The 25,187-nt window shown below is 39.7% G+C and overlaps 1 protein-coding gene across 1 annotated transcript; it reads left to right on the plus strand.

Moving 5' to 3' along the window:
• Positions 1–13,254: 13,254 nt before the first annotated feature.
• slain1a (SLAIN motif family, member 1a) lies at positions 13,255–24,824 on the plus strand (the record flags this gene model as incomplete). Its single annotated transcript, XM_080753395.1, has 9 exons — positions 13,255–13,712; positions 17,386–17,522; positions 19,632–19,736; positions 20,905–21,015; positions 21,571–21,720; positions 22,514–22,843; positions 23,763–23,948; positions 24,310–24,646; positions 24,749–24,824. 9 exons carry the CDS (start codon positions 13,255–13,257, stop codon positions 24,822–24,824), a joined length of 1,890 nt encoding a protein of 629 aa, XP_080609521.1.
• Between the last annotated feature and the right edge of the window lie 363 nt (positions 24,825–25,187).

A 25,187-nucleotide genomic window follows, 5' to 3' on the forward strand; every position in this document is an offset into this window, starting at 1 on the left:
GTTGTTTGCTTTTGTACCATACTGCTTATATTAACACTAACATTGTAAGCTTGGGTGAAAATGTACTAAGACAATTTGAGTTGCAAGTAGTTTGCTTTTGTATCATACTGCTTATTTTAAGATAACTAGATTCTTGGTGGTGAAATAGATAGGACTTTAGGTGGACGGTTCTGTAAATGGCATTAATGCTCCAATGAAGGTCAAAGTCCAAAAGCTATTAACCCTAATTCTCCATATAGTAATGTACCTTTGCTTCCAGCTCATTCACTTTTGGGTGTGCATTAGATTGTGTTTTATTGTCAGAATGAAGGCATCAATACCTTCATTCTGTTATGGTTGTTAAAAGTTGTCCATATGTGAATGTACTCTAGAGAAAGTAAACACTCATTTATCATATGGTATCCTCACTTGAACGTTATGGTGCAAAACAAATAAAGATAGCATCTGGTATTCTTTTCAAGCCTTCTCCTGTCCAATATAAACCACACATTGCTTATCAAAGAATCATAATTTCAAGTTACAAATCCATGTTGTCAAGATCAAGTTTTTAATTCAATCTGAATGAATCTACTTGAGACATTTTCTTACAATGTAGTATAAATATGCTTTCAATTGTAGGACTTGAGGTGAATTCTTCTAATACAGTCCAATGGGGGTTGTATGATTTGGCTTGTGCTTCAGGGTATAACAGTTCCAGAATCCAGTTTATCAACTAAATCCCTTTATCAGTTTATCTGGTGTTGTGGTGTCACAACAGATGATACAACTCAATGAAGCTCATGGAAGTTAACCATTTAGACTTTGATGATATAGACATGATGATAGCCTAGTAATCTGATACATTTATAAAGCATCCCATTAAATGCATTATAGCATATTTGTCTTAAACAGATCCAAATGGCCACCACAACTCTCCTTAAAGGCATGCAACAGAAGTCGTTATGTCATGCCATTTAATTATGTGACTAATTACTGTTTAAACAAGTTGTTGATGGGTTTGATAATGTCACACACACCTAGTGCTCATACTGTAGTGTTCATGCAGAAGAAGGTGTGTAATCCTTATCGTGAATGGTTTATGGAATGTTGCTCATGGCCGCACGCACTGTTCTGTTGCCAAAGGTGTGTTTGGGGAAGGTGCATGTTGTGGAGGGTGGGTGTGTCTGAGGGTGTGTGTGTGTACTGTGTATGGTGTACATGGGGGGTCAAATCAAGCCAAACTGGTTTGGGGCTAATAGTCTAATTAGTCAGGATTGAGCAGTGCTAGCATGACAGACTGGCACAGAATGTGACTGCTAGAATGCACCAATGTACATGATAGAATGACAAAATGCACAGGATTTAGTCATTGTAGTGACCTACCAGGTATTTGAAGTGGGAGTCCAAATTTCTCAAATGCTCCTCCAAGATGGAATGCTTGCTTGGCCAGGGGAGATAATATGCTTATGGGCTTCAGACAGTACTACTGACTACAGGGTCAACATTTCTTAGTGGAGGAGTAGGAATAACTCCTCACAACCACTGCGCTATAACCATATTTGGTTAGAATTACGTTTTATTCTTTAAACTAAGTTTGCAGCTTTAGTCTTAGTGCTAATATTTAATATTTACAGTTGATTGTGCTTGGTAAATATAAATGATAAGAACAGTGAACACTGAACAGTACCACCTAGTGGTTCATATGCATACAGTACATGCTGAAACGTTTTCTCCTTTTGTCTTTGTTCTCCTCTTATCTATCTATTTTAGGTAAAAACACAAAAATGTCTTTCACAAGAAGGACTTACACCTCCCAGACACGTAAGTGCTATGGTTAGAAGTAACACAGTGAACGTTAATTGGACTACACTCACTCACTCACTCACTCACTCACTCACTCACTCACTCACTCACTCACTCACTCACTCACTCACTCACTCATCATTGATTGATTGATTGATTGATTGACTCATGAATCCAGATTATCTCTCCTTTTTTCTACTCACAGCTCATTAATGTCATGAGATAGGTGTTGTGATTTTCTTCTGTGTCAATTTGTCAACATCATTCCTTCTGTACAGAAGATATTTGTGTTGTATGCCTGTTAAGTAACCACAATCAATGCCCTCGGCTCCTCTTGAAACTAACGTAAACTAATGTCTGTCATCACCCTGTGTTTCCAGCCAAGAGCACCAGTCCTAGTCAGGCAATTGAGGACAACAAGAAGAAGTCATCTCTGCTAAAAGACAGCAGCTGGATTAAGAAGGATGATGATGAGGATGAACCAGTCGAGTAAGTCACTCACACTGTGATATAAAATCAGATAGGCCATTGGTTCTCAACCTGGGATCCGGATGCCCCTTGTGAGGCCCCCTGTGAGGCCTTGTCTTAAACAAGTGGCATGAAATCATAACTTTTTATTAGTATTTTGGGGTCATTGTCAACAATAGATAGAGATAGGCTATAGCACAGAAGCATTAGCTTCAGAAATACATGGGTGTACACACATGGCTTGACACCACGCCTGAGTGTCACTCCTCACAGGAGCTCATTCTAGAAGCTCATACTGCATAGTTTTCTGTTGTCGCACATTAGAAGTTAAGTCTTCGGGCACATGCACAGTATGTCATGCGCTTTAGTGGTTAAGACATCATGTTTAAATGAAATATTTTGTCTTCTTTTCTCCCATTAGCCGAGATCCCAATTTTGGCAAGACAATTTTGGGCCGATATAAGTCCAATGAGACTCTTGAGAGGTAAAATGTTTGATACCTTTTACACATTTCTTTAAACAATATAGCCATCTAAATAGATTAATGACAGGTCATCATTTACATTGACAATGGATCTAATGTCATCACAAAATCATTATTACTTTCATTCAAATGTAAGACAGCGTTTAACCACTTTTTGTTCTCGTAGGACTGAGCCTGATGTTGAAAAAACAAGCCCCAAAATAAGTTCGACATCCTCAGTGCAAGCTCTCACCAAGAGGTAACTGACTTTAATTAGGTTCAATCATATCCTGTTTTGATACAACTCTATTAATAATAATATTTACTGTGCTATGTGACAAAAAACTGTTACTTTAAAGCCGATTTCTTTGCTTACAGATTCAGTGCAAGTCAGGATGAGCTCGATAAGAGCAGGTTGGTGTGTTCCCGTTTAACAAACATACAGCACATTTATCACTTTTTGCCTTTAAACTTTACTCAGTGTTTATGTGAGTATGGTGGATACAAAAATTGGAGTATAATGTAATGGCGAAATCCACTTGATATACTTCTAAATCATGGATTGATTATTACTTCTATCGACAGCACACTGCCTCCCAGCTATGGACGGACATCCACATCTTACACCAGAAGGTATAGGCTACTTTTAAAAAGGCTGATAGAGGAGTTTTAAGAAACACCCTAAATACTGTGTCTTTCTGTAGCATTTCATTGTCACTTAACTCCGATGCTCCGAATATGCGAATATGTATGTATTTACATCTGGGGTTATGCAATCATCATCAACAATACGATGCAGTACAAGTTATAATAGAACAGTAGATACAAAAGTGTTATTGAGGGTCTAATTGTGTGTTTGTGTAATATAATTTCAGAAGTACCAGCACCAAGACTACAGATGGCGAGGCTCCGAAGACCAGGTAGAAAATTAATCCCTTCAGAAAACTGCTCTTAAAAACATTATCACACTGAGGCACTTTATACATTTGCTCTTGTACTGCTTTTCTGACAGCACTACAACCACTACCATTACCAAGGATGGAAAGACCACTGAAACCACCACCAGCACTAGCAGGTAGCAGACACCAGAGCATTGATCTGTGATTCTTTTTAATTTCAACAAGCCCAATGTTGATATGCATTAGGCTATGGACCCCATTTCATACAATAATTGAATGATTTGCTAACTCTGTACTTAATGGAATCAAATTTGTCCACTCAATGAGTTACAGATCTGTAAGGGCCTTTGCTTCCTAAATATCAATTATTTAGCTCTGCCTTAGGGGTAGTCCATGAAGTCCATGAGGAAAAATTTACTATAGTCATAAAACCTCATTCTATTGCAGTAAGTTATAGCATAAACCCAATTTCTGACTTTTTGGCCAAATGTCAGATCAATACCATAGTTTTAAAACTTCAGATTTTTTGCCAATTGTCAAATATAAATATTAGTCTTAAAAACATAATTCTGACTTTTTTTTTTGTGTGTTGCCAATTGTCAGATATACACAGTAGATTACACAGTAGAACAAGAATGCACAGTTGAGTGCAGACCTTCACCAAAAATGTTCCCAGTTTGCTTATTTGAAAGTTTGCCCTGATGATGGATGATAGTTCATGGGGTATCACAATCATAATAATAGATTTCTTATTCTTGGGACCATAAATGTACACACCCAATTGCATGGCAATCTGGTAATGAGTATGACTTTACTATCTTGATGGCAGGCAGACACACAGACAGACGGGCAAAAACATAACCTTGTTGGCAGATGTAATGAATGTGTGACCCACCTGACCTATTCTCTGTATTTGCAGGTCCTCTGTGAATAAACCTACAGCCTTCACTGACAGGGTTTTCTCTGATGTCAAGAAAGGGTAAAAAGTTATTACTTAGAGATGAAACAAAGAACACAAAACTAAACAAATCACAAAATAAAATATTTGTTATATTTGTTCACGCAGGACAACACAGCCATCCTATTCGTCACCTACTAAAACAACTCAAGTGACAAAGACAACTGTTACTAACAATAAAGTGTAAGATATGATCTCTTGACTGAATGAACTGCATGGTAATGTGTGCAACTTTTATATATTTATATATATTCTTCATTATATATTAACATCTACGTTTTCTTTTCCTTCTTTTTGGGGGTTTTGTTTTACTGTGTAGAGCTGAGGATGAGCTTTATGATAAATTCATCCCCAATTCTGTCAAAGATGATTATCCAGAGAGGTGATTCTTCCTTTTAATTGACATTGGAAACATTTTACTTTTTATATATAATAATAGATAATTGTGCAGTGTGTAATGTTTGTTTTTAATTACAGTGTGTCCAAAACAGAGACTGTGAAAAGCAGCATTAAAGGGTAAGTCTTGCATGGCAATGGTTAGGAAAGTAAAGACACAAGGCTATGCTTGCGTACCAAAATACATTAAAAGTTCTGCGTGTTTGTTTTCCCCAGGGATGATACTACTATAACTACCACCACAACTACAATAACCTCCTCCACGTAAGACATGCATGCAAGACATGATCACTACTAACACTATAAACACTACCTCATCCCCTAGCAGTTCTTATTTGTTTCTGTCAATAATATTGTTACCTGTTTAGATATACTCTGTTATTCAGATGTATGTTGTTTAGCTTACTCACAGATGCTATGTATGTTATTTACATGTATGCTGTTTGCTTGGTGCCTTTCCAGGGCTGAGGATGATCCATACGATACTCTCCTGCCCAAATCCACGAAGTCTGACATCTCTTCTCCTAAAGGGTGAGTTCTGACTCAGTGAATGTTATACCATCATGCTTGAGAGACTGTACTAGTCTGTCAGCTAAATGTACATGTGTTTTCTTGACAGAGATGACACTAAAACCACCACTACCACAACAAGGACCTCCTCCTCGTAAGATATAACCTTTATCTGTATCTATTTTGCATGGTAAACCCTAAAGTAATGGTGGTTTATGACCAGCCTGTTGATAATGTCTTCACAGGGCTGAGGATGACCTGTATGACAGCCTCCTGTCTAAGTCCATGAAGCCTGACCTCTCGTCTCCTGTTCGGTGAGTTACATGAAAAACTAACCTCCACAAACAATAACAAACCAGAAAGGTGCAATTCTGGGAAATTGCAAGTGTGGTTGCACTGATGCGAAATTCACTGACGAAATGAATTCCGTCTTACCATTTATATTAGATATTGTGATGTCAAGTGAAGCATGACCAATCCTGTCTGATTGGACATTATATTGTCCAATCAGAAAAGGGATAGAAAAGGTCCATTGAACTCAAAGTACTTTTTGGATTACAGAAAAGTTAAATGAAAACAGGTTTACTTTAGGTGGCAGAAAAAGGTTGACTGAAAACAGGTTTACTTTAGGTGACATAAAAGTTCTCAGACCTGCAACAATAGTCTGGTTAGGGGCTGTTAAGTCTGACATCATTTTGTAGGCAGAGGAGAACTTTTGCCCCCCAAAAAAGTGAATCTTTTTACAATTTTTACTATTTACTAATTTTTCTTCTCTTTGTTGTTGAAAGGAAAGTGGTAGAATTATACTTTAGTCGTTATTTTTGTCTTGGATCTGTTGAAATAGCGAGGGACAGATATTGACAATAAATCTGCTTGGAGGTCTGACTACAAAATGATGTCACGGCTTAAAAGCCCCTACACTGTGTTATGTGAATACAGTGTGAATACTGTGTGTGTACTGTGTGTGTGTATACTGTGTGAAATAAACACACACATGAATACAGTAAAATGATCATCTCTGCTAAATGTACATGTTTTCTTTGTAGAGATAACACTAAAACCACCACTACCACGACAAGAACCTCCTCCTCGTAAGATATAACCTTTATCTGTATCTATTTTGCATGGCAAACCCTAAAGTAATGGTGGTTTATGACCAGCCTGTTGATAATGTCTCCACAGGGCTGAGGATGACCTTTATGACAGCCTCCTGTCTAAGTCCATGAAGCCTGACCTCTCGTCTCCTGTTCGGTGAGTTACATGAAAAACTAACCAGCACAAGCAATAACAAACTACACTGCGTAATTGCGACCATAGGTCGCATTTACTATGAAAACCTGCAGCTCATGCACGTCACACCTCATGTCACGCTCCATATATGGCCAAGGCAAGAAAGAATTTATGTGCAAGTGTTTCATTTGCAATTCCGTCCTTGTCCTTTTTATGCCCATACGGCATATGGAGATCCCTGATGTCATCAATATTAAGCCCATATCTGGGAATGTCCTTATATGGACATATTGTGTCAGTCTCTGTTGTTTCAGTGCTCCTTGCTCATATGGCATCTTTCTGGTGTGAATACTGTGTGAATATTGTACATGTGTATACTACTGTGTGAAATAAACACACAAATTAATGCAGTATAATTATCATCTCGACTAAATGTCCATGTGTTTCTTTTGTAGAGATTACACTAAAACCACCACTACCACGACAAGAACCTCCTCCTCGTAAGATATAACCTTTATCTGCATCTATTTTGCATGGCAAACTCTAAGTCTAAAGTAATGGTGGTTTATGACCAGCCTGTTGATAATGTCTCCACAGGGCTGAGGATGACCTGTACGACAGCCTCCTGTCTAAGTCCATGAAGCCTGGCCTCTCGTCTCCTGTTCGGTGAGTTACATGAAAAACTAACCGGCGCAAACAATAACAAACTACACTGTGTAATGTGAATACTGGGTGAACATACTGTGTGTATACTGTGTGAAATAAACACACAAATGAATACTGTATAAGTATCATCTCGACTAAATATATATGTTTTCTTTGCAGGGATGACACTAAAACCACCACTACCATTACAAGAACCTCCCCCTTGTAAGATATAACCTTTATCTGTATCTATTCTGTTTGGTAAACACTAACCAACGTAATGGTGGTTTATGACCAGCCTGTTGATAATGTCTCCACAGGGCTGAGGATGACCTGTATGACAGCCTCCTGTCTAAGTCCATGAAGCCTGACCTCTCGTCTCCTGTTCGGTGAGTTACATCAAAAACAATCCAGCAGACAAACAAAAATGTATTAATACAGTATAAACATCATCTCATTCTTCCCATTGTACTCTTATAATAACACAACAAGGTACAAGAAAGAATTTGTTACAGTGGACAGAGCCAAAAAGTGATTTATATATAGCTTGTTATAAGCATTTATTGAAACTATCACAAATGTCTTTGATTTTTTTTCAGCGATGACAGTCCAACTTCAACCCGTACCATCAAAAGGTAAATAGCCTACACAGTGATGTCATTACGTGCGCATCCCGCATCAAAAACTCATTCAAGTCACCCAGGGACTCATTCATGTCATGGTCCTGGGGTCCCGGGGATGCGCCTCCATTGGAGTCCATGTTAAAATAATTTACGGGGTTGCGGTAAAAGAAAAACATTTAAAAATTCCACATACACCACCATTGTTCATGGGTGAAAGCATCCTACTTAACACAAATAAAATCCACGTAGAAAGTCTTAAACAGGCGATAGAAACGTCAATGTTTTGATTCCACCGACGTCCGACGCCATTTTGCGCGCCCGAATTCATTAGGGGCACATGTTTTAGTAGTTTTAGTAGTTCAAAACAGTTCAAACATTAGCCAAATTGTAAAATAAATATAAGAAATAGGCAAACATTTTGAAAATAGCCGATCTACAAGCTCACAGCGCTCGAAAACATTGTATTGAGGACTCATAAAACTTTCCTGGGACCCATTTGAATGACCACCTGTGGGTCCCGGGACCCATTACATTGAAAACCTAGTAACATCACTGCCTACATATAAATTAACCACTGGTGTAGGCCTACGGCTTCAAAAGTACAAATGACATTCTTTTTAGTATAATACATTATTAAAATCTTGACATTTTCCAAAGTGAAAATAGCAAATCTACAAGCTCACAACGTGTCACAACTCCACATGTTGAGCTTGAACCTAGATCTGCTATTTTCGCTATATTTGAAATAGGGCTTGTGGGTACGATCACACCCAAGTTCAATTCTACCTATTTATATGAGGGCGGATTCAGCCAATGCTATTCAGTGGGAATGGGTGGTTTCTTGCCATTTGCGGATTTCTGCAAAAATACGCTCTGTTCCCATTGAAAAGCATTGGCAGAATCCGTCCTCATAGGTGGAATTAAACTTCGGTGTAACCATAGTTTTTCCTTTCCTCAAAATGTAGTGGAGTCAAAACAAGTACAATATTTATCTCTGAAATCTTGAGAGTGAAAGTATCAAACTATCAAAAAATACACATACTCAAGTAAATACAATTACTTGAAAAATGTACAGTTACCATTGCCTTCTAAAGTTTGAAATCCCGGAGTCTTACTGGTAATTTATATAAACTTGTGTCAAGAAAGATAACTGTATATTGCAATAACAAAACAAAGACCAGCTTTATGAAAAATAGTTTTCAAAGCATGTATTGTCTCTTCCACACACAGTTACAGTTCATATAGCACCAGTGATGACACCCCAATGACCCGTACCACCTCCTACACAATCAGCTCTGAGCCCAGGTAAGGACTAGCTTATCAACTACAATTCACTCACACAAAAGAGTGTCTTTATTCAGAATACAGTGGTGACAGTGTTTTTGAGTTAAATTGATTGTTTGAGTTAGATTAAGTCAGATTAATTGTTACTTAATCGTACAATGGTTTTGTGCAACAAAAAAAAAAAAGACTACAGCCAATCTACCCTTTGCACACAGTGACTACACCAGCATCTCCAGACACGAATCCAGATCCAGGTAAATAAGTAAAGCAATGAATGCAGGCCTGCAGCGGTGATGTACAGTGATATATACGCTTCATTGGCACTGTTGGAGACAAGATTGAGGCTGGTCTGAATGGTGTTGTAATATGAAACTTTCTTTTATCTGATTTGCTTTATCTGCAGCATCACCAGTCCTACTGTCTACTCCCCAACATCCTACAAGGACAGCAGGTATTTCTTGTAGCTCTGTTACAGTAAGGGGTTAATGTTATATATATACAACCCCATTAAAGAAACTGTTATACTGTATAGCTTCAGAAACTAATACAAGTTTAACTTTCAAACCAGGGCGGATGACCTACTGAATAATAAAATGCTAGTAAAAGCTCTGCTTTGTAGGCCAGATGGAGCTGGATATTTCATATATCCTGGTTTTTTCAGATATCCACATAGAACAATATCTAGGTCCACACGACAAAGATATCTAGGTCTAAAATAATCAGAGTCCCCAGACCTCCACTAGGGGGACAAGCACACACTCAGTAGTCTTCAGAGATATCCGGGTTCCATGTCTACACGGATCCAGTGAATCAGATATTTTTCAATGTCTCCACTTATTTATCCGGTTTTTAAAATATCCAGCTTCGCGGCCAAAATATCCAGCTTTGTGTGGCTGCAAGCCCCAACCGGACAAAAAAATGTCTAGCAAATGTCTAGCTTCAGAAATATCCAGCTCCGTGTAGCCGGCACCTTACTAATGATATCCTGGTATACCTCGTCTCTGCAGGAAAGTGCTTGAGAAAGATCTGTGCTCTTACTGCCGTAAGCCCTTCAACTCTGAGGCCAAGATGGTCCTGGACGAGATGAAGATTAACTGCCATGCCTCATGCTTCAAGGTGAAGTAACAAACTGTCATTACACACAGAATCCATTCTTTTGAGTTGACGATATAGTAATCTCAAGCTAAGAAAAAATGGCCTCAAAAGTGATCAATAAAGTCAGTCAAAGAACAAGTAAAGGTTTTTGGACAGAAAATCTTTTGTCAACCAAAGTGCTCTCAGGACTCTAGCTGGAGCCCTCATTGTATGCCATTTTGATTATGCTTTCTTGCACCTCTTTGTTCTCCCAACATCTCAGTCACTAAAAAACTAAGGTTCAGATCTCCCAAAAACAAACGTATATACGACTTAAGCCTGGGGAGCCAGAGGCCCTGGTTGTCCCAGGTATGATTCCAGGCCAGGCCAGCAGTGTCGATGTGTGTCCCTGAGCAAGACTCTTAACCCCTAATTGCTCCATGAGTGCCGTAGAATGGCTGCTCACTGCTCCTAATAGTTACAGGATAGGTAAATGCAGAGGACAAATTTCACATAGCCTATATAAAAAAACTGCAGAAGGAGTGGTGATTATATATTGTATTCTATTCTATTCTAAGCCCATGACCCACCTAATTCCAACACACTTTGCTAGTTTGTGATGGCTCAGGGTTGAAGACAGGATTAAGAAAATGGGATTGGTATTTAAGATAGTCAAAGGGGCAGTGCCCTCTCAATACCCTCACATTCATAACTACTTCTCCAAAGTGAATGACACCCCCAGCCACAACATTAGAGGGAGCAACCATGCATGATCTGGTACCACCAACTGGGTTCTTTCCAAATTGTCCTTAAAATCCCCCACCCTTTTGTTGATGACATGTTGTGTTAAATGCTATGATGAATTGAATATACAAAGGACCACAAAGGAAACAAGTCCCCAGGACTTTTTTGTGTTATCCTTTTAGCCTTAACATCTTACTGTACCACGTGCTGTTTACATTTCTGACTAATAAAGTATTCAATCAACCAATCAAAAGTACTCATCAGTACTCACCACTCTTCCAGCCCTGTTGTATGCCCACGTTGCTCTTTGAAAATGACGGACTCACTTAAATAAAGTCTCAATTGTTCTATTGAGTCAGGAAATGTGCCACCAAACAATCAATAGGACACTTGTTTTGCTTGTGGTTTTCACAGTGTGAGGTGTGTAACTCCACTCTGGGTCATCTGAAAGCTGGGGACAGCATGTGGATATACAGACGCACAGTGCACTGTGAGAACTGCTTTGATGTCACCAGAGGTAAATACAGTACAGTTACTGACTGAAGACTTAATGTATTTATTGGCGAGTTGCAACAAGACTTAATCTAATTGACTCCTTGTTTCTTCACAGAAAAATGGCGACGCTGAATATTCCTATCGCAAACCTTTGAAGAAAGTGATTGATGGAAGAATATTTATGTTTATCAATAAATGTTGGTGAGCTGGGTCTGCATACATAATCTATAGTTATTATAAGTGTTACACATGAGATGCTTTTATATATATATATATATATATATATATATATATATATATATATATATATATATATATATATATAGACAAAGGTCAAGTATTGAGGGTTTATGTGGTTAAATGTCTGAAAGTCAATAACATGAATCAAACATTAATATTAGTCCGGGAAAAAAAACCTGATTTTTGGCTGAACGTGGTTTCGTAAAAAATGCTCAATGGATATCACTGGTCATCCTCTTGAATTTTTTATTATTTTTTATTATTAATAATAAAAAATGCTCAATGGATATCACTGGTCATCCTCTTGAATCCTTAAGAGGTGACCCCAAGCTACAAGAATCAGTTGAGAAAAAAACTTTTACAGGCGAATCCACGTTCACCCCCATTTTTCCCGGACTATCAAAGATAAGTCAGCTAACCAAAAAACATTAATTGGCACAACCCTGATGACCGTGCTGTCAAATATACAGGTCTACGAAGCTATCTATGAAAAAGTTTAATCTGTAACACAATTGTATACATAGTAGGGTCTGCTTCATCTCTCTCTCTGAAAGATGTCGAGGACCCCGATATAAGATGTAGATGTATAGGGCCGGGGGCTTGTTGTGTGTGCAATAGATAGGTTTGAATGTATGTGCAATAAATGTGTCAAAAATATTGTGCTGCATGTGTTTACTTTCTTTTGTTAATATGGAAAGTTCTATTGACATGTGTAGACTATTTTATTTAAAGGTATAGGGTTAGTGATCTTCCAATACGTCCAATACTTCTACTTCTACTCATTTTACTTTTACTCCACTACAATTTAGTTGATAACTTTAGTTAGGCTACTAGTTAGGACTAGATTTGGATTATTATTACAAAATAGGCCTACCCACTTCAGCCATATAGACATATAGACAGATCTACAAGCATTGTGAGCTTGTAGAGCTGCTATTTTCAAGTTTTTTATACATTTGAAACGAGACATTCTGCATAATCTGTTCTTTCTACTTTTGGAACTTTTAGTTAGTAGGCCTACATTTAGATGCCAATTTGTACCTTTACTTTTAATTCTGGACTTTTACTTGTGAAAGAAGAGTATTTCTATATTGCAGTATTGGTACTTTTACTTAAGTAAAACATTTGAGTACTTTTTCCACCACTGAAAATAGAATACTCTCTCTCTGTGCTTTCCTCCACATCATCAGTGGTGGTGTGATGTGAATTTGAGTGCTTCCTACCGACCAATCAGATGGAGGCGGTGCATGATGCGGCTGCTAGTCTGGCTGGCTGAACGCGCAGCATCTTTGGAGTGGGTGGGCTGACCCAGTCTTGTGCTCAAATCCGTGCGTACAACCAAACAACGGGGGGAATCTGGACACACACTTCTCATTGAATTGAATAGGACCCCTCTATGCAGGCCGTGTTGTTGTTTGTCCTTCTCAATGTGCGTTCTAACAAATGGAAGCAGAGGTGTTGAACCCCCAGATGATGGCAGACGTCAATGGTAACAATAAAATAGCCAGCAGCGCGGAGCTTGAGGTGATCAAGCTTCAGGAATTGGTCCGAAAATTGGAGAAGCAAAACGAACAATTGCGGACGCGAGCGAACGCTGTAAACAATTGCACGAACGGCCCTCATCTACAACAAACATCACTATGTCTGCACGGGAATACAGCGTGTTCGAATGGGAATCTATGTGGGACGCATGGCGTTTTAAGTCCAACACAGTCGCATCCATGTGCCCTTGGACCATACAGTTTAACGGAGGAACCCTTTGCATATTTTCAGCCGACCTCGTTGTTATCTCCTGATGCTGTCGAGGACAGCAGCAGCAGCGCCACTGGACTTACGGTTCTGGACGAGGTCGATATTTTAGACATCAGTACCCTTCTTCCAGTTGGAGAGCCGGAATGCTGGTAACCGCTGCTCTTATGTTTTGTTATTGACCAAATTAACCATTGTTGCCATCTACATTTTGATATAGCTGTTTGCATTGAGGGCATATCAACAACAAATTTAAACAAAGATTTGTCTAGGCATATATAGGCCTATAGCATATATAATATATATGCTATAGGCCTATATATGCCTAGACAAATCTTTATATGCTATAGGCCTATGCCTAGACAAATCTTTGTTTAAATTTGTTGTTGATATGCCCTCAATGCAAACAGCTAGAATCAAAATGTAGATGGCAACAATGGTTATTATATATATATATATATATATATATATATATATATATATATATATTATATATATATATATATATATATATATATATATATATATAGTAGCCCTGAATACATGACTATATCATGTATATGATAGTCATGTATTCAGGGCTAATATAGTATTAGACTAAGGAGAGACTACCACCTATTCCAGTTCCTTTCACCAGGGTACAATTAAGAGCAATTACTGATTTATTACTCTGGATTGGGGAGGTGAAAAAATAAATATACTATATATATATATATATATATATATATATATATATATATATATATATATATATATATATATGGTGATACAGCCACCAGCTGTGCATTATGGATGTGCACACACAGTGGCATCCATGCAGGCCACTGAGAAGCAAAAGCTTTTTAATTTATATTATCGAAAGAGCTGGGCATATTGACAGGCACTGTGTAAACAGCCTTTCTATTCACCAGCAATTATCATCAGCTTCAAGACACTACAGTAACAAGACACAGATTAGAGACATCCCTCCAGTCCACACACAGTTCAGATACTTGGGCTTGGTGGATTGTGTTATAGCTCCTGGCTTAACTGAAGCACAATATCTGCTGAGCGAGGTAGCTCTTCTAATACTAACATGCTGACTGGTGAACCATTTCTGGCTCATGTGTATCTAGTGATGTGGAAAATGTAGCACACACTTCATGCAGCACAAATGCAGCATTTATGGCATCCAACGTTTACACTTGGATGTATTGATATCTTCTCACTCCATTTAACAGAACTAATCGGCTCCAAGTCGTCTGTCTATGACCTAGTTGCCACCAGCGGTTAGTTCTTTGCACTCTTTGGCCTTCATACACAGAAGTGACAACCCTTAGTTTGGCCTGGTTTGGGATTCAACCTTTTGTAGGATAGTAACACATGTTTTCATGTTTGATACGTAGTTTATTTAAAACGTGCCTCCTTTATTTTACTTATTAATTTCATGTATGAATTATATTTTTAATATATAAAATAAACATTCCGGTATGAACAAAAAGCTCCTTGTTCTCCCAGTGGTCAGACTGAGGCTAGCATTCCAGTTGTAGCTTATAAATTGGGGCCATAATTTCCAGAGGTGGCATAAGCTATTTGCACATCTTGTCTACGCTGTTTACTCTGTGCCTCTCTCAGTTTAGGCATTTAGCAGACGCTTTTAATCCAAAGCGACTTACAATAAGCAGATACAACATCACAATAATAAACAAGATAATTAGGTCAGTACATTAACAGCAATATAACAATGTAAATGGATATCTATCTAGAGAGAAAAACACAATATAATCAAGTTCTAAAGAAACCTAAAAAACAAAATGTTAACTAGCTTCATGTATGGTCATTGATTTTACTGTAGTGCTAAGGGTTTAGGTGGAGTCTGAAAAGGTGAGTCTTCAGTCCACGGCGAAAGGTAGCGAGTGAGTCCGTTGTTCTAAGTGCGACAGGGAGTTTATTCCACAACTTGGGAGCCAAGAGGGCAAACTGTCTCGGACGAGTGGATTTTTGCCCTGGAGTTTTTAAGATGCGGGATGTGATTTGACAGCATGGCACAGGCCACAGAAATTACAAATATATCTGAAAGAGTACAGGCCACACTACAGATGGATTTATTCACAGCCCTGGAGCCAAGAGCTTGGAAGGCTGGAGATAGACTAGATATAGAAACATGGCCACATTATCAGGGCACCTTAAAAAGACAGGAAATCGCTGCTGTCATTTAGGCTCTCAGGTTTCGCGTTATTGGTTTGATCACTGCTGTTACCAGCAAATATAAAGAGCCTGAGGTACCGGTAAAGTACCTTTTAAAAGGTACTGTGAACACGTTTCAGGGCACACAGCTTTTGTATAGATGTAAAAACCTCTGCAGCCTGTAAATTAGTCTTGCCTGTCTGGGTCATTGAACTGAGATTCATATATTACGGCTGTAAAACCCATTGCCACATCCCTCAAGGTCTCCGGCTGTTGTGTTGTTCTGATGGAGGCACAGATGGTTTTATGAACAAATAGATTATGCTCTATTTGATCTCGGTTAAGTTGTGTTAATAGCAGTTTCTATTTGCCAATATTAAATGTAATGACTTACTTAGTTACTTATCCTCTTCGTCCCGGATGGGACATAAGGCCACAATCATACAATGCCACTGAACCCTGTCTCGTGCTTTGACCTGTGCTTCGTCCTATGAGATATAAATCTAATGCTAAACACAAATTTCAGTTTATTTTTAGGCTAGCAGGATCAGCAAAATCAGCCAGTTTAGTTCAGTCAGGTAACTCAGGTTCACAAATAAAAAGGCATGGCCCCCTAATCTAAAGTATAGAACTACACCTGACTTGAGGTTTATCCAGCCCTTTCCACCAAGACAAACAAGACAGTGAACTTAATTACTTGCTGCTACAAGCATTCTCAGTTGTAACAGCACAACCTCATGGCATCATAATACTTTTTAATTTTTAATTTTCTTCCCTTTTACTGAATTCAAATGGCCTTTTATAACGTGTTTCCTTTGCTTGACGTTTTGTATTGAATTACCTTGTTGAATTGTGCTATACAAATACACTTTTCTTGCTTTGCCTTATTTAACAATTAACACAAAGAATTAGTATTTTAGCAATTTATGTTAGAGTATTACCTACTTATTTGTGGGAAGCTCCCATGGAAACGAGTTTGCGATGCCCCACAATACTGGCATTGCATGGGTCAACATTTTAAAGTTTGTGACATATTGCATGAATACATTTGATCTGTCTTCTCCTATTTTAGTCAAAGTGGAAAGTTTGCCTCCTGACGGGCGAATAGTAAAGCTGTTAAACTGTAAATGACAGTCAGTCAACATTAACAATAACATACATAACATCTACCTTATAAATGCCAGCAAATGGTTATAAATGAAACTTTGTGTGTTTAACATACATTCCGCCCTTCACATCACAGGTCATGGCTTTGCCCTGAGACAGTATACTGTAGTAAGTGCCTATAACAGTAAGTAGCCTGGGAACCAACTGTTCGCGAGCCATGTGGCCCATAGGTCAGGTACCAATCTCCCGTTCCTTAGCATATGGCAGCTTGATATATACTAAGTATAACCCCCTGGACATGACGCTAGTATGTCCAGGGAGTTACCCCCAATCCAACCTTGATCCTGACTGCTAAGCACAGAAGCATTGGGTGCCATTTATTAAAGTTTATAGTCTTTTATAGGTACCGGTATGACTCAGCTGGGGTTTGTACCCTGACCTCCCAGTCTCAGGGTGGACCATTTAACCACAAGGCCACCGAGCTGCTTCCCGTGACAGTGGGCCAGTCAGTAATAAAGTCAGGAGTAAATTGCAAGTGATGCTGTGTTCCAGGCTGTACGTGAGTCCCAAAGCCAGGCTACACGGGGGGAGTGTCCTCAGCCCTCTCCAATGGTGCAGGCAGGTACTGGACCACCCAGGGCCAGAGGTGGAACTGGCTAAGAGGACTCTCTGTCTCAGATTGGACCAAGGTATGGTATGACAATCGGACTGACTGCCTTTATCTGTGACTGACTACATCTAGACGTTTGTCTTGCGGTTACTAACATGCGATCATAATCTGAGACACACTTAGCGCAACTGGCCTCCACATGATGCAACAGGATTTCCATGGCACCCTAACCCTAACCCTTTTTCATTGCACACAGCTGTCTGAAAGCTAACCATTTAAAACACGGGTGCATAGCGTTGTTCCGACGTCCCATTGTTCCGGCGTCCCATTAGTCCGACAGTACCTAACTCTAACCTTAACCCTAACCCGTCCCTAACCTTAACCCAAACCCTAACCTTAACCTTAACCCTAAACCTAACCCTAACCACCGTCAGATTAATGGGACGTTGGACTATCTAAATAATGCCTTAAAACACTTGCTTTTTAGACAGTGTTCCTGGGTGGTTTTGTATCTGTCGTGATGTTGGTTAGACTACAACCTATTTCAGTTCCTTTCACCAGGGTACAATTAAGAGCAATTACTGATGTATTACTCTGGGTTAGGAAGATGAATAAAAAACATTTATAATAATATATATATACACACACACGTTATGTCTCTCCCAATGGAGAGAGGTGATTGCATTGACATCTGAACTAAATAATGATTGTGATGTCCAATCAAGTGTGTCTTCAAATAACTTTTGTCAATGGAAGAGTAGGGAGACCACCTCTACTGCAGATGTGCTAATTATATCATTATTATATTATATTATACCATACAGATTGGTTTAAATAAAACATAATTGAAATAAGTCCTAGATTGTAGCTGGTCACTTTCTCTTCCTTGTGAAGCAACTTCAAATACTAAGATGTCCAGTTGTAACTTTTTAAGTCAAGCACAAAATGGTCTCCATTCTGTAAATTTAAATGTAGCGAAACACCAGCTGCTGCTTCATGACTGAGATTCCAAGCTTAAGTTTTGCAACCTTGCAACTTAACATGGTTTCCATCTGTACTTTTCTTCCTTTTTTCTCCCCCACAGTGTACAATATTTATGTACTGTATATGTGTATTTGTGTCCATATCCATTTTACAATTCTGTTTAGGGATTTCAGAGATCAGTATTCTTTTTTTTTTTCTTTTTTTTTTTACTTACATTTTTATTAACAGATTTTCAATTACAATAACAATTATAGTGCAGAGGTACAATATAACATTATGCATCATATTCCAGAGAGATCAGTATTCTTGTATCAGTTATTCAGTATGGGGCCTCTCCCTTTGCTGTATGCGTGCGTGTTTGCCCATGTGCGTGTGTGCGTGTGCGTGTGCGTGTGTGTGTGCGTGTGCGTGTGCGTGTGTGTGTGTGTGTGTGTGTGCGTGTGTGTGTACGTGTCAGGGTCCTCTCTCTTCTTACTACTAAAGCTGGATTCATTGAAGGTTGGCTCTCCTCCCCTGGGTCATGAATACATCCTTGTAACTAGCAGTGAATGCTAGTTTTATCCAGTAGTGGACTGGCTAATTGTGTTAAGAATGCCAAATGCTCTGGTCTCTCTCTTTCTCTCTCGCTCTCTCTCTCTTTCTGTCAATCTCAATGCATGCCTCTCTGCCTAACAATCCAGAAGGATAAACTCAATGTTTTAGTATATTCTGTAGGCTATAGATATTCTTGAATATAATTCTAGGTCACCTTCACTCACTGCTATTTGGTATAACAGCATAGAATAACTGAAAAACACAGAAAGAAAACAGCATTAGAGTTTCTGAGCATAATGTATAAATGTGACCTACTGTACACATCCCAGAGCACGCTACGATCTAATTCAGATTTGGTTGGAAAGGAACGTTGTCTAATTACATGCTCATTGCTCAAAACAAGCTGTTTTTAACCCAGTAAGCTGTTACAGTATTAAAGGTGTGCACCAGTCACATGCCGAAAATCTAAAAGCTCACGAAGCATTGCATCGTAACACCCATGTTTATGCTTTCGGAATGTGCTTGTGTAAATAAGAGAGAGGAAATAGATTTGTGAATGGAAGGTGAGAGACTGACAAAAGATCGAGAAATAGAGAGACTGAGAGAGAGAAATAGAGACAAGGTTGAATGTCTCTTAACTAACATGTGCCTTCACCTTTGTCCTTCTTAGCCAAGCGGTGGCGAGGGGTCCCCTCTGTACGTCCTTACAGCTGTATAGAGGGTCTCTCCACCCTCAGCTGTCCCGTCCTGCCTTATACACTAACTGATTCCCCAGGTAACAAATGCACACACACCGATGCAATCATTTCTAACCACCACTACTAACCCCCCAAAAAGTGTTGGCTAAGATTCCTCTACTGATCATTTGCACATTTGAAAAGTGTTGCATATAATAACCAAGAAGCCACATACTCATCGTTATTGAACATGTATATTATAAAAGTCAGTAGCTCAATACGCTGTGAGTGACCTTGTTTATTTGTGGAACAGATATCTGGGGATTTTTGTCTTTGTAATGTAGTGAGAGCAATAAGACACTACTAATGTGCGATCATATTCATTACATGAGGAAAATGTGCTGCTGCTGTATTTTTTTTCACCGGTCTGTTCTTTGGAAAATGCAAGGTTTGCATAACAGACATGATGATGCACTGCAAAGAAGAAAGGAAGGGATTTGAACTCTTATAGCATCATCACAGTATCGGAAATACTACAGTAATAATAACATACCATTGGCTATTGCATGATTGCTCGTATAGGCTTTATTTCATTTTGCCTGATAATTTTCCCAGAAGTATTTAGACAATTCGTTTTTGACTGTTTTGAGTCCAATCTCATTATTTGCAGGTATGAAATGACAGATAGACAGTGTAGCTTAGAGCTAAACTAAATCTTATTAAAGTTTCCTCTGTTTTGTAAAGTGATTTTGAGTACCAAGAAAAGCGCTACGTATATAAATTGGATGTATTATTATTATTATCGTCATCAGATTTACACAAATTACAGTAAGCCCAGGATCAATTCTGAGGTCACTGGTGTTAAGCCTAATTTATTCTTCATTTCATGACCGGTTGCTCACAGAAAATAAGTAATCTTTGTTCATTCGAAACACAATAAATCATTTCACATCACAAAAAAATTGGTTATTTCAACCAGTCTTAAACCATATCGTATACTTTGTTGTACATCAAATAGCAAAAATAGCAGGTCACACCTCAATGCAAAGCATTGTGAGCTTGTAGATCTGCTATTTTTGGCAAATGTCTGCCGAGTGTTCACCTATATCTGCCGAATGTTCATCCATTTTTTGCCAAATGTTCATTATTACATGCCAAGAATATGGATGCTAGGGTTCATATGGTAAAAATGCTTCTACCTTCCACTCTCTCTCTCTCTCTCTCTCTCTCTCTCTCTCTCTCTCTCTCTCTCTCTCTCTCTCCCAGCTCCATTCCCTTCATCCAGTCAACCTTTACAGCAGCAGACCCTCCCAGGGAGGGTCAGCTGCAGCCTAGCTGACAGAGCTCCCACCTTCCTCTCTAGCGCCACACACCACAGTAAGACGTCATGCTGTCTTCATGCTCTGCTTTTCATCACTGCAGTTTCAACCAGTGTGTGTTACAACGCTAACCGACATCTATTTCTATATGACTATTTAGCCTGTGCAAACGTTGTCAGGTTCACAAACTTCACATCCATTCTGAGAGTTCCTGGGTATGTGTAGCCAACTGAAACGTCCGGTGACATGATATCTACTGTAAATTCAATGCTAGTCCTTGAGCCACTGCTTTGAAAACCAATCATGATACCGTCCCAATATGAAGAACCATCCTAAGGTTTTTACTTCACAAGGCTTGGTTTAATTGTTTCCACCCAGTTCAAGTTGAATTTACATGTCACCCGATGTTTTGTTTGGAGACCTCTGAACGCCTGGCTTATGAGAGTGTGTGTATGTTTGTTGTGCTTATATCCCATCTACATGTTCAGTTGAAGTACAATTCCTCCATTATTATTATAATTTCTTTTTCATTTTTTGCCTTCTTGGCTACAGTAAATAATATACAGTAGCATGTTTTCGTGGTCAGGAAGATATGCCTCTGCCTTGTTTATAGACGCTGGTCGCAGACATGCAGCAATCAGCCCTCAGTCCTCCTTGGACAGTGAGTTGGGCGTGTCAGAGCTGGAGGATGACACCATCTCTATGGGTTACAAACTGCAGGACATGACAGATGTCCAGGTCATGGCGCGTCTTCAGGAGGAAAGTGAGTCATGTGTCCCATCTGTCTATTGTAATGAAATGTACCATGTAAGGTGTTTAGTATTTCTCAAGACGAAGTTGTTAACTTAGAGCTGGACTAATGATAATGAATGAGCTGCTGCCGACGCCTTTATTAAATTAATAGGCTACACCGTTCGGAAGATCTGGCGACAATGTGGCATTCTGTATTGTAGTGGGAGCAAGTTGATTACACTGCTGGCAAGGAGCTAGTTGTTCACATCAAATGAAGGTTCACTGATTGACCTTTGAGTTTGGCTCACTTGGCTGTGATATCAAGAACAAAAATTCAAAATAATTACTGTCAGAACCGGCACAGATTGTCCGTATGTATATGTGTAACGCCTGACACTGTGGTTCCCCTGACACATCACAGTGATGTCAGATACTCAGGGATTTCCAAATATGGGCATAAACAGGTGACATCACCGTGGTGTGGCTGGTTCAGACAGGGATCTCCATGTATGGGCATAAAAGGGATTGTATGTTGTGATGTCATGGGAACCACTCTATCCCCATATATAGAGATAGATCACTGATGTCATCAATATTAAGCCCATATCAAACAGGACGTCATATCCATATAAGGGGAACTGGTCCGATATACATCACTGGCCAGACGGCCAAGACATGGCACGGTCGTTTGTCGCCCTGAGGGTCTTAGTAGTAATAATCTTACATTTTTGCTTTGTCTTCTGCTGTAGCAGAATGTTAAGAGATTAGCGTGTGTGAGCTTCAGTGTCAACTCCAGTCCAACATGTCGGTTCCTCTTTCTTTAGGTCTCCGACAAGACTATGCCTCTACCTCAACCACAGTCAGCCGCAGAAGCTCCAGCTTCTCCATACACTCCCTCAGGCGCAGTGAGATGGACCTGGAGGAGGAGGACGAGGATGACGAAGGGTATGATCAGCTCCCTCCCCCCCAGCCTCGGCTGTTCCGCACCGGGTCTATGCAGCGGGGCAGCCTACCCCACTCCCACACCTTCAGCAGTATCAGAGACTGCAGACGTAGTCCCTCTACCCCACAGTACCCACTCAGTGGACTCTCCCAATACTCTGGCCCATCAGGTCTGACAGCAGACATGCATGCAGGCTACAGGAACAGCACAGGTGAGCATGGAAGTTCCAACATCAAATGATACATTCATGTATGTATTTTCGTGTTTGTAATAACCATCACTTTTTCTGTTTGGGTAGTTGTTGTGAAATGTGACCACAAACGTTTCAGATTGTTGCAACCCAATTCTTTTATGAGGAATTCACTATTCACACTGCACAGCACAAAACGTCTCCGTAAAACCATCAGTTACAGTTTCACTAATTTGAGATGCCTCTGTTCTGACCAGATGGGTTCAGTTTGTGCCAAGACAGATTAAAGTAGGACCCTTGATGACAGGATGAGAATGGTATCCTTGGGTAGGGTTAGTAATTCCGATTTAAACGTCCCTTTCACTGGTTTAATTTAAAATCAGGGCACGTGTATGGTTATTACCTCTGAGTGTGTTCCTGTGTACCATTAACCAGACTTGTTATTTTATGCTCAGTGAGAAGGATGGCAAGTTTCCTTTTTTATGGGGCATCATAAATGAAGCTAACAAGCTGATTGACTATCTGTTTTTATGATGTCATGAAAGCATGACAAGAGCATAAAAAAAGAAAAAGAAACGCTTGATGAAAACCAGCAATTGCTTTGGTTCATAAAGTGTAATCTCCTGTTATACTGGTATTCATTGAGTGTATTATATTTATTATATATTACTATACTGGTATTCATGTAATTAAGTGTATGGAATGAATTAATACACTGCGTGTAAGCACAAAAACACATTCCTTATGAAAGCTCCCAAGAAGCTGTGGGCAGTGTCATATTTTATACTCAAGGACAACATGCAAAAGATGTTTATGTCTTTCTCATAGAATTTCTGTACACTTTGTCGTATAATGTATGAAGCTGAAAATGTCTGAATTATGTAGTGTATGAATCAAGGTCTAAAAATGCTTGATCTGCTTTGTTGGTATGGTTGCATAGACAAGCTCCGCAGAAGCATGCCCAACCTGATACGAGCTCCCAGCATGCCAAGTGTTCCTAGTATTCCAAGCCTGGCTTCCCCTGTCAACCCCTCACACGGTCCCTCTTCCTTGCCAATGATGTCCTCCCTCCGGAATAGCCAGAGTTTTGACTCGTCCAATGGCCTTGCACGACTCCAGTCGTCTAGTAAGACATGCCTCCTCAATATGCACAAATAAATATGAAAAAAAAAAAAGTTTGTCCTGAAATGTATTGGCTATTCTACCCCATTTTCTTAACCCATTAAGACTTGAAGCAGATTCTACAACTGCTCTTTCAATTTTTTTCCAAAATGTTAGATGTACAAGCTCCCAGCGCGGCATGAAGTGACGTGCTGTGAGGTTGTATATCTGCTATTTTTGAATAGCCAACGCTAGAATCGGAAATGACACAGAATGCTTTCCCGGTTAAGCAAAGTACATTTCAACAAGATTTGAGTGTGTTACTTGCAATAGAAGTCACTGAAGTAAGCACCTTAATCTTGCTTTCCCTTCGTCCTTTGTTCCAGTTCCTTCCCCGGGCCAACTCGGTCAACGGGTCCAGAGTGTGGGAAACTTCCCTACCGCGCCCCGGCACCCACTTAAAGCTACCGCCTACGTCAGCCCGACAGTCCAGCAGGGTCCCCCCTCCACCACTCTCTCCTCCTCTGTCAGTCTACACTCTATCCCCTGGAGCGGCACCCTGCCCCAACCCATTAAACCCAACAGTACCTCTGTTCCGCAGCCTCTAAAAAACGCCTCCACCCAATCAGCTGCTCCTCGCAGTTCCCTACCTCGCCCAGCTTCCTATGTAGGAACGACCAGTGGGACTCCGCGTCCCAGTAAAATCGCCCAGCCCACACGCAGGTAAGCCATTAGGCAGATTCAATTGTTATGTTTAGAGCTTACTAATACTGATTCAATTTGTAAGGCTTGAGAAACAATATAACCAAACCTGGCTCTTCACAGTTTACTGCCTCCCCCAAAGAGCCTGGCTGCCCTTAGTGCCCTGAGGGATGGCAGCTGGAAAGATGGCTGCTACTGAACCACGTGTAAGGTGAAGACCAAGAGGTGTACAGGGTAAAGCTGCATGGGGCGCCGACTGAAACGTTTCCTGTCTGGAGGGCTCGTTCCTAAGGCTGTGACCCAACCGAGGGTGACTGTTAACGTTTGAGAATCACTGTTTATCGCAGAGGACTAAATAGACTTACAGCAGTATGGGTCCAGCAGGCTGGATCTGTAGCGTACTACCTTCAGAAACACAAAACCGATGCATTTCAAAATTGAAAATGATCTTACAACCTGGCAATATGCTGATAATCAATTCTTTGATATGTACTGTATTCTGATATGTGCTTTTTGATTTGGCATTGTGGTTAGTTTATTATTTCATTCAGTAGAATGGAAA

This window comes from Nannobrachium achirus (genome assembly GCF_963921795.1).
Source record: "Nannobrachium achirus genome assembly, chromosome: 22".
NCBI classification, from domain to species: domain Eukaryota; kingdom Metazoa; phylum Chordata; class Actinopteri; order Myctophiformes; family Myctophidae; genus Nannobrachium; species Nannobrachium achirus.